The sequence below is a fragment of the Fundulus heteroclitus genome, unplaced genomic scaffold, assembly GCF_011125445.2.
Source record: "Fundulus heteroclitus isolate FHET01 unplaced genomic scaffold, MU-UCD_Fhet_4.1 scaffold_50, whole genome shotgun sequence".
NCBI lineage: Eukaryota > Metazoa > Chordata > Actinopteri > Cyprinodontiformes > Fundulidae > Fundulus > Fundulus heteroclitus.
The window spans coordinates 1,304,396-1,321,792 of record NW_023396923.1 but is presented as its reverse complement, the minus strand read 5'-3'; the positions used below and the strand labels follow the sequence as shown (position 1 = coordinate 1,321,792).

General features: G+C 42.4%; 1 protein-coding gene across 3 annotated transcripts in view; it reads left to right on the top strand.

The window, feature by feature from the left end:
- The window catches only part of zgc:162331 (CCP domain-containing protein), a 57,640-nt gene that overhangs the window by 32,814 nt on the left and 7,429 nt on the right, over window positions 1–17,397 (top strand). For 2 of the 3 annotated variants that reach the window (XM_021311981.2, XM_036132414.1), the window contains 3 exons: window positions 14,069–14,260; window positions 14,448–14,601; window positions 14,681–14,866. In XM_021311981.2, coding sequence (XP_021167656.1) covers window positions 14,069–14,260; window positions 14,448–14,601; window positions 14,681–14,866 — 532 coding nt within the window. The remainder of the gene's footprint in view (window positions 1–14,068; window positions 14,261–14,447; window positions 14,602–14,680; window positions 14,867–17,397) is intronic. The other variant, XM_036132415.1, reaches the window with a different exon arrangement.

Sequence of the window (17,397 nt, the reverse complement as noted above, 5' to 3'; positions counted from 1 at the left end):
GCGGCAGTCAACCTGATCATTAAGGCGATGAATGAACAAAACGGACGGCTTGATAAGCTGACTACGGTTGTAGTACACAGAGGTGAGATGGGATAAAACCTGGAAGTGTGAACGTTAACTAGCCAGCAACGAAAAGACTCTAAAAGCTGAAGAAAAAGTTGGGTTAAGCTTGTTCTCACAACAAATTCTGTTTTTAACCAGACTTCCCACAATCTAAATTCTCCCCTGAGTTGTTATGGCGAGATCGCACAACCCCCGCCCCCTCCTTCTCCGCTGACATCTGTGGATGTTTTCTGAACTGTTGGGCGGCTGATAACATCAAGGACAAATGGCCTCTGGAGAACTTCCACAGAAATATAAACACTTCACCCAAGCACATAAACTGATGCTCACAAATACAGATGTTGTGCCAGTTCATACGTGACAAAAAAGCGGGCATCAATTCGGGACGTAACGGACTGCGTTACACATGATGCAATGTGGTCAAAATGGCCACCAACTCCCATCACGCAACACGGCAAAATGGCCGCCGATCAAGATAAGGTTGCTATGGTGATGGCTATAAAAGCCGATCACACACGACAATCTTCCTTCTTCCCTGGCTTTTAGCCAACCCGAGAAGACACAGCTGTTTCCGTTGGGGTGATCCCACGCCACGTGTTCGATTGCTCGCTGGACCGAGATTTTTCGACGCAACGGTTATTCACTGCTTTGTATAACAGGAGGTCGACTAAAATAAGTACTTTTAAATTCCCTCTGATCAAAAGACTGAGAGACGCCGTATCTCCCAGTGATCGAAGAGGACCCCGCTTTGTCTGGCCAACAAAGCGACTGTGAACCCGGTGGAAGAAACGAAGGAGTTTTTTTTCCCGTCCCGCTGCAGCCTGCGGAAAACTGCGCTCGTCAAGACGCGTCCAGAAAGCCACACTCGGAGCGCTCCGGACCAGCCCCGAGGCACCTCAAAGTAACGGGGTCTCCCCTTTTATTTCTGTCTCACCAACAGGGTATTTAGAAGTGCCTGGGCAGGCGTTAGAACTTTGTAGGTGTTGGTTAATGCTTTTATTCCACGACGCAGTTGGAATTATTTTGCTGAACATTTTCTTTGTATGTGCATGCATTTTACAATTGATTTTACTGTGTTGATTTGTGATCCATCAAGAACCCCGCCGTGGGTTACTGCTTCATTTCTTTCATCTTCTTCCCTGTTTCCCCCCTCTCTCTTTTCGCTTCTTCTTATCAGTTTAATCTCTTTGTCCGAGCTCAAGTCGCGGGCTTTGCTTTAAACTCCCAGTTAGCGGCGCCCTGTCGAAGCGAGGCATTATCCCATCAGCGTAAGCGTGGTTACGTCATTAGGACCTCCCCTCATACGTCATCGTAGCAGCCATCTTGGGAGGGTGACGTGTATCTGGACTGTAGGGAGCTTAGCTGAACTAGCTTTTGTGTAAGACATCAAAGCGTCCAGTGAGATTCCCGAAGCTGTTCTGTCTATCAATGCTGATACGTGGAATGCCGGTGTTTCGAGGGCGGTGTTAAACAACTTTGAGTTAAGTTAAGATCTGCTAACCGCTCATTTTAATCCATTGTTTATTTTTGTTTTGTTCTTTATTTCCACATATATTTTGCATGTTTTAGTTTAGTAATGAGTAAGAATTGCAAAGTTGTTGAATCAGAGAATTACTGTAACAGGGAATTGCTTTTGGTTCAATAAAACCAACGACTGCGGAATAGACATTGTTTTGTGTTCAGTCCAATTCACAGTTGCCTGGGTATTTAGAATTCAGAGCTAACCTCCTTTGGAGTTAACATCTGATATTAATACAGAGACAATATCATTGGATGGTGATAAGGAATAAGGATTTAAACTCTAATTGCAGTTACATTGGGGTTCTCACAGCCTGCTGGATAAACCTGGTCGGTTAACAGTCCGACCACATCATTTATTCCAGCATTAATGAGTTCATAACAGCAAATTAACTAATGCATTAGTGGTATAAATACTTACAAGCTTATAGCTAACATCACCACCATTTGAACTATATTTGTTATAGCGGAAATTTGAGTTGAATGATTTATTATTTAAATTATAATACCAAATTATAATTAATAATAATAATAAGCATATTCAACCAGCTTATGGCATAACACAGATGAACAAGCGACCAGTCCCAAATGTTTACCTTTCTGCATATTTGCAGGGCAGTCATAAGTAGCCGGTCAACGGCAGCAAATCGCCGTCTATAGCAGCTCTTGCCGCCACCTACTTTTCCCCGATTATACATCCCAAAAATCACCTTAGCATCTGTCTCCACTGAGAGCAACATTAACGAGTGATTGGGTTCCTTGTTCCAACCGAGATGCTACTTTTCCGATCAAAACACAGACCGGTGTTATGCCGAAAAGTGCAATAAAACCGTGAGAGCCGACGTGAGTTTTGAAACTGCAAAGCTTTGTCTTAAGCGGAAGATCCAACGTGCACTGTGCACAGCACACAGCACCGCGTTCATAGACCAGTGTGATGCATTCAGAAGCGTCAGAAAGCTATGGTGCATTCAGGAGCATGGGACATTTCAAACTTACAAAGAAAGAGGCATAAAACGGAATAGAACTTAACTCATACAATAATGTATTTATCCAGAAACACTGTGGGCTTTCTTACAATACCGAATGCTCTATAATTGTATTTCTGAAATTTTTTGATTATGCACATCTGTTAGCTTTTTATTCTGAAAAATCTATAATATTACATATAATATAATATTACAGCAGCAAATTATCAAAGTTTTTCAGGGGATGCATTTTGTGTTCATCTCTAGAATCCTCGTCAATGATATGATATCGTGTGTGTGATGAATGCAGGTGAAGTTAAACTGAGATAAGAGATTTCGAAAGAGCAATATGACTGAAATAAATTCAACATGTAAATTCAATTTCAAATTCCAACCCTGTATTTTTATCATAATAATTCGACTTTGTTCGTGAAGACATGTTACGATTGTTTTTAGAACAGAACTGTGAATAATAATAATAAGATGAATAGACCTCACCTAATCTGATCTGTTTTATGCGGTGCAAGTAATTCAAATTAAACTAATTTAATGCAAATGGAGATTACCTTACCTTGTTAAAACATGATGATAACATCATGTGAAAAAATAATGTTTTAAGAATAATAATAAAAAAAACAAAGGCTGTTTTTAAAGAATTGATCATTCACTTCTTTTTTTGCCTTTTATTCAATTTAAAACATGCACTCTGATGCTATTGTTTAAATAATCACCTGTCTTAAAAGCTTCCAAAATACATCAGGGAGACTCTATTTTTCAAAATTCTCCCCTCTGGGGCTCGGGCACCAGCATAAGTGCACCCTCCTACGTGATAGTGTGTGGCATGCTACTGTAAAAAAGTTTGACTGCCCTGATATATGTGTCTCGAAATTATTTGTGCTTCTCGTGCAATGAGGTTTTTTGTCGGATGCTCCACAGTATATGTGGAAACATAAATTGTGAAGCACCTGTCTTGTTTTATGTCCCTCCACTTCCCCCAAGTAAAATCTTTCTTCTACAGATTTCAAGGGCCTCGACTCCATGTAAGGCGAGGTCCGGGGCAGTTTGGAGGAACGCACCTAACGGCTGCGCTGATAGCAGCGGCTGACTGGCTGCGTTCCTTGGCAACGCAAGGCCTCAGTCAATCGTTCCCCCAAAATGTTTAAGTGTATGTGATGGACGGTTGTACTGGAACTGAATTTTCGATTGCAATGCGAATTGTAGTTGACAATAAAATTGATTGATTGATTGATTGATTGATTGATTGATTGATTGATTGATTGATTGATTGATTGATTGATTGATTGATTGATTGAAACAGTTCTGCTAACACATTTGAGATAGAAAACTTGTCAACACACAAAAGGTAGTTAATTTTTTTTTCTATGCGAAAGCAATCAAGTTGACGTATAGGTCTGGAAAGGCTTTCAAAGCAACTGTTTTTCCTTTTCTTTTTTTTTTAATTAAAGTTGTTTGATTTTCAGAACCTAAAGAAAAAAAAGAAACAACATCAAAACTAGAATTGCAAGTAGTTATTAATGCTCGTGGACTTCAGGTCAGTGTTCAAAACCATCATACCATCATACCATACCATCATACAAAACAAAAAAACATCATACCACAGCATCTGGTGGAAAACAGGAACATCTGGGCTTCAGCACACCCCTTCACAACTGGCTGCTAGACTTCCACACCAACAGACCTCAGTCGGTCCGGGTCGGACAGAACACCTCTGATGTCATCACCCTCAGCACGGGGTCCCCTCAGGGCTGCGTCCTGAGCCCCCTGATGTTCAATCTGATGACACACGACTGCGTCCCCAGGTTCACCACCAATCACATTGTGAAGTTTTTGAACAATCTGTCTGGAGGATTTGATTGAGTTTGACTTTGTAAAGAGCCTTGATATGGCATGTGTAGTGAATTGGTGCTATATAAATAAAATTTAATTGAATAGTACCCTGTATCCCTATATTCACGTGTCTGCTTTGATGTGGATGTCATCATCTTTGCACAAGATCACAGGATCGCCTCTCTCACTGTCCCTACCATTGCAGAAATCCACCCATCTGTCACTCCTAATCAGCAGAGAGCAGCTTGCCTGTTCACAGGGTCTTACACTGGGATGACATCAACGCCCCTCCCCCCAACTAAACATACACACACATCCTTGTTTTAAATACTTAGTGAGGGCCATTCCTTGACTTCCTTTGACTATCATTAATTTTCAACCCTTTCTATGGGCTTACCCTAGCCCTAAACCCGAACCTAACCCTAATTGACACTTTAGTCCTTAATCTAAGCCATAGCCCAAAGTCCTCATTTTGGTGGTAAAATACGATAAATATGTACTCACTCAGCCGCAAGTACAAATTCACACACACACACTCACATAAACACACGCAAACAGACACACAGATTACACCAATGCTGACAGTAAATCACAGAGCCGTATCCTGCACCCCTCTGGCAGTTTCTCATTATGACCACATCTGAAAACACAAGAAAGATTTTAGTAACAAATTCTACCAGAAATAAGGACATTTTGCGCAGCTTTGAAATGTTTTAGATTTTACTTTTACAGATGTTGTTCATAAACAAATTTAACAAAACTGTAATGTCTGCAATGTAGCTAGGTGGGCCAGCTTGGCTTAATAAATGGATTTCAATCCATCCATCCATCCATTCATTGTTATAATCTTTGGAACTTGAGTAGTGTGTTTTGCTTTATTTTATTTTGTACTTTATTATTTCATATGTCTTTCTATTCTGTTTTGAGACTTTAGTTGCATTTGATGGGTATTAGTTCTTGATTTCCTGTTTCTTTGTTAGCTCTTGGGTCACAATCTGTAGTGTTTGTGTTTCTGTGTACTTCTGGCTTTTATCTCTGTTAGTGTCTTCGTCTCCTGAAGCGTCCTTCAATGTCTCAGCTGCCTCCACCTATCTGCTTGTTACCTCACCTGTCTGCCGTTCTAGTAATCAAGCTGCCTAGTTTAAATCCATCTTGTTTTTTTTTATTCAAGGTCAGATCATCCCATTATTCCAATCAGCTTGTTTCCCTGTGTTGCTCTTGTGGTTGACTGTTTTCAATCGCCCTGGACTTTAGTTTTTGAATTTACTTTATACAGTAAACTGTTCATTTCACCTGTCTGCTTCCTGTCTCCTCCCCGAAATTGAGTGTAGCTCTTCGTTGTTTCATGATACCTGTCCATCATCCATGTATCTCTCCCTTCTTATCTATCCATCTTTTTGTCCATTGATCCATCCTTCCTTCCTTCTAAACAGAGTTTTTTCAGGTTGCATATTTAAAGTTTGTGGAAATACCCATCCATTTGTCCAGACCTGCTCTTCTATCTAGTGTTGCAGGGCAGCTGGTGCCAATCTCCAGTGGTCATTGGAAGAGACTCAGGTTATACCTAGGGGTGGGCGATATGAAGAAAATCTAATATCCCGATATTTTTGGGCTATATCACGATACACGATATATATCACGATTTGTTCAAATAACCTTGAATAACAAATGTTTTTTAGCCACAGTTGCATTGGTATATCTCATATTAATGTGTCAATTTTATTTTTGTTTGAAAAATTGATTGCAAAATAAAATAAAAATAAAATGGCATGTTTTGCAAATTACCCCTAGTTATACCCTGGACACATTGCCAATACTGTGGGAATATCTGCCATAGATTTACAGAGATTGTTCAAATTTGTTATTACAGATGGCCTAAGAACGACCAGCACACTCTGGAAATATGTGTCTAAAAAGCCTGCAATTTTCATGTAAAGTGTGGAAAATCTTTGTTGTTCAACTGAGAATGTTACATCCGGTCTAAAACTATTCCTGGAGTGACTCGAATGCCTCTATTAACAAAACCTTCCTTGAAGCAAAATTTTCGACAAATTGCTTGTTAAACATTTCATGGATGTGAAATTTTTTAGCAGCTACATGTTTGATGGAATGGGCTGCCCGTGGGCTCCGCCGGCAGCTAGCCCCGCTGAAGTGGTCCCGGCCATGGGCCCTGAGGGCCAGAGGCCCCAGGGGCGCCCCGCCCCTGCGACGGGGGCCCCGGCCGCCCCCCGGGGGGCCAGGCCCCGTGAAGAGGCCGCCGGGAGTGGGCCGGCGCACGCCCGGGAACCCGCCCCAAACCCGAAGCCAACCAATGCGCCAGAGGGCCAAGGCGCCCGCCAACGAAGTGGAGGAGGGCAGGACATGGGGGGATGGGCTCCGCACCTAGCGGAGACTTGAGATGTTCTTGGGAGAGGGAGCGGACCACACCCATACCTGGAAAAAATAAATAAATAAATAAAATAGAAAACTCATTCACACCATCCCTCCCTTGTGCCCCACTCACCACACAAAAAAAAAAAAAAAAAAAAGACGCTGTACACACATTCCCACATAACACTCACATCCAACACTGACCAGAGGGGGGGTCCCCCCAAATCGACTATACGACTGCTTGTGCCCAACCCCCGGCCCCGGACCAGACGCCCCCCGGACCGGGCCCCCCCAAGAGGGCGGGCCAACACGACCCGCACGAGCCACCCGGCCAGAGCCCCCCTCAACCCCTAAATACCTAATAAACCCCCACCTTACCCTTGCCATCCCTGCCCCCCGCCCCTCCTGGGGGGAGCGAAGGCATCAGCCCCAGACCTGGCAAGCCGCTGACTACACACCTCAGCCCCCCGCCAAGACCCCGGACACAGTGGCCCGCACCTCCACCAGGCCCCAGACTCCGCCGCCATCGGAGAACGGGGGTGTGCAGAAGACCCCGATCCTCCCTACGCCTGCTCAGATGTTGTGTTGTTGCATGTTGTTCTCAAGTGCGTTTAAAATCTGGGAGCGCCGAAGGGGATGCACGGCACAGCCCACCCCCCTTCCGGAAGGAAGCTGTTGCCAGCGCACCCCCTCCGGGCGACTGCCCAGAACCCTCAATGTCTAAGTGGGAGAGGAGGTGAAGGGAGCCGTCCGAGGTGAGGCTCACACAACATAAGCCTCCCCCCAGACGTCTTCCCCCCACCCCCCCTACCATGGCCTACATGAGTGTGCGATGTGAAAAATGTTTGAAGTGAAAGTGTCTAAGATGCATGATAAAATTGGGGAGAAGGGCGTCACCAGAAAGTGGCAACCTCCAGTAACGCCCCCTCCCCCAGGACCTACATGTGTGGCGGCGTGATGGAGCAGGCAGAGGGAGGAGTCCGGGGATGGGGAGCAAATGACTGGGAAGCTATCCCAGGGAGCCAGCTCCCCTACTGACTCCAATAGGCACCCCCGCTCCCCGAAAGCCCCACCCAGAGAAGGGGGCCTCGCCAGCGGCACCATCGTAGCCCGGGCGCCAGGGAGAGGCCGCAGGGCCCGCCAGCCAACCACCCACCAGGACCAACACCTCAACCCCCCCCAGCCCACCCACCAAGCCTACTGGCCCCCCCCAAAAAAAAAACTAAATAAATAAATAAATAATAATAATAATAATAATAATAATAATAATAATAATATTAATAATAATAATAAATAAATAAATAAATAAGAGGGGGGGACCCTGGCCAGCCGGCCCGCACGAGCCACCCCAAACCCCACCCCCCAAGCGAAACCCGCACCGGAAGACGACACGGACCCGGACCAGGACAGGGGGCCGGACACAAGCCCACCAGAACGTCCACCCCCCCCCCACCCCCCCACCCGTAGATTTAGTCCCTCCCCAACACTAACGTTCAAACAACTCACCATACATTCGACACTAGACATCCAGGCTGGGTAGGTCCCTACTCCCCCTCCTTCCCCCTCCCCCCACTGGCAGAGTGCCTATCCAATGAAGGAGAAGAGCATCTGCCCAGAGATGTTAATGACCATGCCCCCCTACCAGCTCAACGGGCCCCGAGGCCCCCCAGCGCACCCGAGGCCCCATGCAGGGGCGGACACCCGGGCGCGCGCCGGCCCACACCAAAAGCGGCACACCCCCCGGAACCGGAACCCCCGAGGCCCCGCTGGGGCCCCCGCCCGAGGGCGGCACGCCCCAGGGACCCCAGACCCACCCCGGCCCCACCCAGCGGCAGCACAGCTACCAGGTCAGTAACCCACGTCCGTCAATACGCAGCTCCCAAAGAGCGCCGCAAGCGGCTGCTGTAGGCCACCCGTAGGCCTCCCAAGCTCCTCCCAGATGGGGGCAACAGACCCCGGAGCCGGATCCACCAGGCGCCCTACTCCAAGTGCCCCCAGGGCCCCAGGAACCCCTCCATCCAGCCACTGCGCCCTGCAGGAAGCAACCCACCGCCCCCTATTCCACTAAGTAATGGTGTTGATCAGAGGAGCCCAAAGAGACCAATCAGATGTGGAAGCAGATGCTGTCTCTAGATTAATATGATCCAACAAAAGATCTCTATACTGATTGATACTGAGATTTTGTTTACTTTTCCAATTCATGAGGATAGTTTTCTTTGCGATACATAAAGCAGTGAAAACCATGTAAACTATTTCTTTTTTCAGAGGACTTTCCTCAAAATTACCGAGCAAGCAAACTGATGGGGAAGGTGTAATTTTACAGCTCAAGCACTTTGATAAGTCCTTACATATCTGTGTCCAGAACCTCTGGACTGGTGTGCATAACCATAACGCATGAAAATAATTATCAGGATGATTGCCTATGCAGTGTGGGCAGATATTAGATTGTGCTAACCCCATCTTGAATAATCTTTGTCCTGTGTAGTGTACTCTGTGAAGGATTTTGTATTGTATTAGTTGTAAATTGGTGTTTCTAGTCAATTTGAAAGTTCTTAGACATGTCTGAGCCCAGAAATTTTGTTCAAAGGTGCCTGATAAATCCTTTTCCCACTTCATTATAGGAAGAGATATCGAATCATCTATTTTAGTCAGTGTCCTGTATGATTTAGACAGTAGTTTGGGGGGGGGGGGTTAAATCTAGGAACTCTAATATATTAGTTGGGACTTGTAAACCACCATTAATATGCTTATATTTATTTTTAATTATAGATTTAAGTTGTTCATATTCCAAGAATTTATTTTTACTAATGCCATATTGCATATTTAGTTTAGCAAAATTGATGAACTCGGTTCCGTCAAGTAGATGTTCCAGATATTTAATACCTTTATTCTTCCAGTATGTAAAGTTTATCATTTTATTATTTTGTAGGATATCAGGGTTATTCCAGATAGGTGTACGACTGCATGGGATAAGGGATGACTTTGTCATTTTAAGGAACTCCCACCATGCTGTCAGAGTAGAACTAATGTTGATATTTTTGAAGCATGTATGGCGTTTTATATTTGAGCTAATAAACGGCAGATCTGAAATCATGATATTATTGCACATTTCCTGTTCTATATCTAACCAAGGCTCATCTAAAAGACTATTTTTTATCCATTTAGAGATGTATTGTAGCCTATTTGCTAAGTAATAGTTATGGAAGTTAGGCAGATCTATTCCTCCCCTGTCTTTAGTCTTCTGTATTGTCTTTAAGCTAATACGTGGGGATTTATCTTTCCAAAGAAATTTAGAAATGGCAGAGTCTAGAGATTTAAACCAGTCAGATGATGGTTTATTGGGGACCATTGAAAATAAATAATTAATTCTAGGTAGGACCATCATTTTTATTGAAGCTACCCTACCCATAAGTGTGATTGGAAGCGATTTCCATCTTTCAAGGTCCTCTTCTATCCTGTTTAAAAGTGGGGCATGGTTAAGTTTAAGTAAATCCGTTAATTTATTCGACACAGTAATACCTAAATATTTAATATTTCCTGATTGCATTTGTAAATCTAGGGAGTTTTCGAGACAGCAATTAATTGACAGTACCGTAGATTTAGACCAGTTTAACGAGTAATCTGATACTTTAGAGAAAGATTCTAGTATTCTAATTACTTGTAAAAGAGAATTATTTGAATGCTGGAGATAAAGTAATACATCATCCGCATACAGACTAATCTTGTGCTCTATTTTCATGCATTTTATACCTTTTACAGCTTTTTAACCAGTTTATGAATAAATCGCCAAAACCGAATTTATGAAGAGTAGCGAATAAAAATTTCCAATTTACTCTATCAAATGCTTTTTCTGCGTCTAAAGACAATATATTGGTTTTAATGTTTTTACTGTAGGAATAATCAATTAAATTAAGTAATCGGCGTGTATTTGTGGATGACTGCCTTCCTCTGATGAAACCAGTTTGATCTGGATGTATTATGAGAGGAGTTACTTTGTCTAATCTTTTTGCAAAAGCTTTACAGATTATCTTAATATCCACATTAATTAAGGATATGGGACGATAACTAGTGGGCAACACAGGATCTTTGTCTGGCTTGAGCAGAAGGCTGATGGTGGCAGAGTTCATATTAGCTGGAAATCTACCTTTTTCCTGTATTTCCTGCAACATTCTGTGGAACGTTGGAGCTAGAATATTCCAGAACTCTTTATAAAACTCAGTGGGGAATCCATCTGGACCTGGAGCCTTTTTATTAGGCATGCTTTTAAGAGCTTCCTGGGTTTCAGCTGTTGTCATCGGGGAATCCAGTGTCATTCTTTGGTTATCTGATAATTTAGGAAGTGTAATTTTATCCAGAAATTGCTTAATATCCTTCTCTGATGGATTTATCTGTGGTGTGTATAAAGATTTGTAGAAATCGCGGAAGGTATTATTTATACACTCCAGTTCACTTACTGTATTACCAATTGAATCTGTAACTGCAAATATAGTAGTTTTTTCCTTATTAATTTTAAGCTGATTAGCTAGAAAGCTTCCTGACTTATTGCCATGTTCAAAATTTTCTATTCGGAGCCTTTGTATTAGAAATCTATTTTGCTTTTCAATATAGTGGTTTAGTTCTAATTGTACTTCACGGATTTTACCTAACTTTCCTTCTTCTTGAGATGATTCTAGTAACTTAAGTTTTCTTCTAATTCCTAAATCTTTTTGTTTTCTTTTTTCTTTTTATGAGATGAGAAAGAAATTATTTTACCTCTCATCACTGCTTTTCCAGCTTCCCATAATATCGATGCCGATGTACCTGGTTGATCATTGTATTCTAAGTATGAGGCCCACTGTTCTTTAATTAATTTTATAAATTCTTCATCTTTAAGCAGTGATGTATTAAATCTCCAGCTTTTGTTTTGTGTGGTTATTTTTTTATTAATTAAGGTGAGAGTAACAGGAGCGTGATCACTGATAGCAATAGGATGAATTACCGTCTCTGAAACAACCGACAGCATTGAGCTGCTTATTAGAAAGTAGTCCAGACGAGAGTACGAATGGTGAACATTTGAGAAAAAAGTGTATTCTTTACTAATAGGATGAAGAGAACGCCATGCATCGCAAAGACCAAAATCACTCATGTATTGTTTGACTACACTTACTGACTGCCAACTACGCTGAGCCCCTGTTTTATTCAACCTGTCTATATCGTTATTTAAACCAAAGTTGAAGTCACCTCCTATAATTAGTGAACACGCCCCGTGTTTTGAAAGTGCAAGGAAGAATTGGTGGAAAAAAGAGGGGTCATCAACATTTGGACCATATATACTGACAATACATAGCTTCTGGTTATGGATAGCTATTTTAATTATTATGTATCTACCTTCAGGATCTATAGTTTTATCTAATATTTTAAAACTAACGTTTTTGTGGATTAAGATTGCTACACCTCTCTGTCTAGAGTTATAGCAGGCCGCAAACACATTAGGGAACTCAGGTGAATTAAGCTCACTTGCATTTGTAGCTGATTTGTGGGTTTCTTGCAATAAGACAACATCTGCCTTTAATCTAGTAAGCTGGTTAATGATCTTTATTTTTTTCTCTCTGGTGCCAGCCCCATGCACATTCCATGTCACAAACTTTACATTCGCCATAGATGTGAGTGAGAAGTTAGAAGGTGCATGCCCTTGAGAAAATAGTCATACATAGACCCAGGTAGCATCATATGATGTGCTTGTGATTGACTGATGATCAGGAAAGAAGCAGACAAATAAGATAGAAATACACAAAAAAATAAAAAAGTGCAAAGAGTAAGAGAGTGTGAAAAGGGATAAACCATAGCCCGTGCCTTGTGTACCCAACCGTGAACAACAAACATACCAACGTGTTCTTGAGCTGTGCGTGTATTTCATTTATCACCGTGTACCGATCTGTGCGCCTTTTTTATTTATTTATTTATTTATTTTAAGTCATTGAAACATGCTTTAAGTCCACCTGTGGTGTAACTAATAAAGCCAAGGGGTGATCTTCTGATCCCTGAACAACTGTCCATTAATATAAAGTCTGTCAACCGATATGGTGGCTTTAACGCCGTCCATTATGTATTTCTTCCTGATTGGGAACAGCACTCGCCTGCGATCTAGGATTTCCTTAGGAAACTGATCATTAACACTAAAGTCTGTCCCTCTCAGTTCCCTGCCGCAACTTTTAACAAATTCTTTTTGTTTATAATGCTCAAATTTAGCTATGATCGGGCGAGGACGGGTTTTGTCGGGTTTCTTACCTCCGAGCCGGTGGACTCGATGACAAGTGATGTTTTTTACCTGATCCGCCGGGATTTTTAGCTTCTGCTGGAGAAAGTTCCGGACCTTTTCTTCGGCTATCTCTCCCTGCTGCTCCTGAATGCCTGCAAAGACGAGATTATCTCTCATACTTCGCGACTGTATGTCCAGAATGAATTCCTTCATTTTCTTATTTTCACCGGAAAGCTGGATAATCCCTTCGGTCAGCTCCGTAACCTTCCCCCTCAGCGCGTCATTCTCGGCGGCCATAGCTGTTAGCTGGGCTTGGCTAAACTCCACCGATTCTCTCAGAGACTGAAACTCCTTATGTAGAACCTCTACCAAGGCGAGACGCGCGTCAAGGCTGGTAAGCTTCTTGTCGATGGATTCCAAGATGTCACTGAAGTTCCTGTCGGGAGACAGAGTGGATGAAGATGACGCACTGGTGGAATTAGAACGAGTGCGCTTAAGTGACGGTGTGCTAGCAGCCGTAGGCTTTTGGGCCTTCCCCATCACGATGCTATCAAAACACTCGTCCAGGTAGCACTCCAGGCTCGTCACGGTCTCTTCGTCCAGATTGTTCCCTCGTGAAAAATAAGACAGTTGTAAATGTTTGGGCTTTAACTTTGTATTATTTTCAGTTATTGGTTCGTTCTTACCTTAGCTTGTTTGATTTGAATTACATGAACGCTGATACTTTGATTCAGGTGTGTTGGATCAGGGACACATCTGACAGTTCCAGGACACCGGACCTCAAGGACTGGAATTGAGGGACCCTGCTCTATAAATTCTCTCTAAATTAGCTTAGCAACCTCAGTACATGTTGACATATTGAAATGTTTCTGTTATGAACTTAAACTTAGCTTTTATATTCAAAGAAATACTTTTGAAATAGTCTTTGAAAATCTCTGCATGTTCTCTCATATCATGCTATGAGGACCCCGGTGTATCTTGCGTAGTAAAGTTAATAATTCCCAGGATTAGGATAAATCCATTTGATGACACCTAGTCTTAGTTGTTTTTGTCCCTTCTTGACCAGGTCTGTCCTGCGTCCCTGTCCTGCCCCCTCGTCGGGGTTCCTTCTATGTGGAGAGTGGAACAGGCATGTCGGTTGGCAGTGTGCTGGCCTTCTGGTGCAGAGAGGGATACCAGCTGGTCGGCAGCGACAGAATTTCCTGCCATGTCAGAAGAGGCAAAGCGCAGTGGAGCAACTACCTCCCCGTCTGTGAAGGTGTATAGATTTATCTCTGAATGGGTTTTATCTAGTCATGCGTAGACCATGTTATAGCTTTTTCTTATATCTTAAGCTTGACGCTGATGGTTCTTTTTCTGTGTTCAGAAATTATAGCTCAGGTGGAAAAATGCTTGGAAGAAAATAATCAGACATGTTAATATGAACATGTTTTACCTCATCACAGCAATCCCCAGACCAGAGGATCGTGGACTGAGGGTGGCTGTCTTGGCATCAGTTGTGAGTGGCATCGTCATTTTTGCCATGTCCTTGTCCTTCCTTGTCTGCTGCCTGCAGGAGCGATCTAGCCAGGACCGTGCCAAGAAAGAGTGCCGGAGCAGGTGGGCCGGAAAACAGGGCTGCGAGACCCGTTGGTTGTTCTTTAGTTGCAGTGGGCTGATAAGGCTTTATCTTGGTCAGACGCAGAGAGAAGCGATCCAGCCGCCGCAGTGAGTGTTGGCTGGAGACAGAAGAAGGAGAGTGGGAAGCTTTCCCTCCACCCAAGATCTTCCACCTGTCTCAAAGAATGAACCCCCGTCTGGCTCCCGACAGTCCACTCTACCTAACAGGAGGCCTCGGTGGCTATGAGAACAGAGGATATCAAAGGTAGATCGTCATAATAAACCAAATCAAGGACAGAGGAATTGCTTTGTATTGCAAAGATTACAGAAAAAGATATAAGATAAAATAAGAATTCCTTTATTGTCCCACAACGGGGAGATTTGGGTGTGACAGTGGCAAACACACAGATAGTTAGATGCAGTTATCAGCAATGAAAGAAGAAACATAGAACAAACTAGTCTAATATAAAATTAGCTCTAAAGAAACACTAAGAGAAGAACATAAAAAGAAAATACCAAAGTAAATACAGTGCCCTCCACAGTTATTGGCACCCCTGTCTAAGATGTGGTCAAGGACTTCTAAAAATTCTCCTTTTTTTAAACAACATAGAACCCAAATGCAAAAAAAGAGAAAAATTCAACCTTTTATTTAAGTACATTACTTTGGCGGTAAAAATAAAACCACACATTTAGAAAATAAAAAAAACATGAAATCACATGTCCCACAATTATTGGCACCCCTATCAATTCTGCTAAAAAAAATTATTGATTTCCTATAAATATATTTTTCTATAGTTGCTAAAGTTGGTCAGGGTATCTAGGAACTTTTAATTAGTAATTCATGACTTCCTGTTTCCCTGGGGTATAAATATGACATGACAGAGGCCTAATTCTCTTACCTATTTGTCACATGGCAAAGACAATAGAACACACCATTTCAGTAAGGCAGATTATGTGTCAACCTTCCTAAGTCAGGCAATGGCTACAGGAAAATAGCCACTCTCCTTAACTTGCCCATATCTACAGTCAGAGGAATCATTAAGAAGTTTAAAACAACTGGAACAGTGACAAACAAGGCTGGAAGAGGTCCCAAGTTTATCTTGACACAACGCACAGTGAGGATGATGGTAAGAGAAGTATAAAAAATTCCTAAGCTCACTGTCACAGAATTGCATCAAAGAGAGGAATCTTGGGGTCACAAAGTCTCCAAAACAACCATCAGACGCTCTCTATATACCAACAAGCTGCAATGCAAGGCATGAAAGGAAAAAGCCTTTTCTCACTAACACTCACAAACTTAAACGTCTGGAGTTTGCTAACCGGCACTGGGACTTAAACTGGGATTGTGTGATTTGGTCAGATAAGACTAAGATTTAGCTTTTTGGCAACACTCTAAGCATAAAACAAAAGATGAGTATGCCGAAAAGCAACTGATGCCCACCGTGAAGTATGGTGGATGATCTGTTATGCTGTGGGCCGGTTTCTCTTCCAAAGGCCCTGGGAATCTTGTTAGGGTGCATGGCATTATGAATGTTTTGAAATACCAGGACATTTTAAATGAAAACCTGATGGCCTCTACCAAAAAGTTGAAGATGGGTCGTCATTGGGTCTTTCAGCAGGATAATGATCCAAAACGTGGAAAAATCTACTCAAAAATGGTTCAGCAGTCACAAACTCAAAGTCCAAAGTTTGGATTTTTCTCTCTTTTTTTGCATTTGGGTTCTATGTTTTTCAAAAAAAAAAGGAGAATTTTTAGAAGTCCTGGACCACATCTTAAACAGGGGTGCCAATAATTGTGAAGGGCACTGTAAATATAAATATTGCACAGTGATCAAATAAATTATTTCAAAAGGGGAAAAGACTCCATACACAATACTATGATATGCAATGCTCATGATATTGCTACAGCATCCCAAAGTAGCTAATGCATGTGCAAGTTAACTTAGCATCTGGGGACAGTGTAAACGGTTTATGATCGCATCAGAGCTGTGCAACCATTAGCATGATGAAAACAGTTATTGAGTCTGTTGTGAGCAGCAGAGATTATAAAGCCTGACTGCAGCTGTCAAATAAATTACGATGACGCTGAAAAAAAGACATTTACAATATTTACAATATGATTGTGTGCTAGTTCTTAGCCTATGTTTTATGCTTATTTCTGTCAACTATTTTCTGCATACAGTAAGATTTATAAACAAGACATTAAAAATTTGAGCTTGTAGGGCTATGAATGAGGTTATTAGCAGTTCGTATCAAATACCCTTTAACCCACTCAGTGTGGTTAATGGTCAGACAGAGTGAGGCCCAGACCACGGCAGGTTTTTACTATCGCAAAAAACTCTCAAAATGTCATTACTTTTGAAGCGAATTAAAACCACTGGCATGTATGCATTAGACGATTATTGACATAGGAGTCAACCAGAGTACTGACTACAAATTAAACTAGCAATTGCATTTCCTGTCAGAAGCACCACAGATCGGACTCGTACTGGTTATTCCTTGTCTTAGTTAGGGATCAGGGCTGAGGTTTGATCTCCAAATCATCTGTATTGAAGGGATAGGTTTTACTGTGTAATAAAAATGTTACCTGTGAATACACAAAGCTTGCTACCCTATCAGAGGCTCATAAATATTGACCCGAAGGAATAGTCATAATGTAGCCATCAGGGTTACCAGACTGCGAAAGAGTTAGCAAACATGTCAACCAACTAAAGCATACTTATGAGTTGCTTTTTGAACAATTTGCCTACTGATCCAATTTGCTAATGTGTCGCCACTTTTAATATTATAGACGAT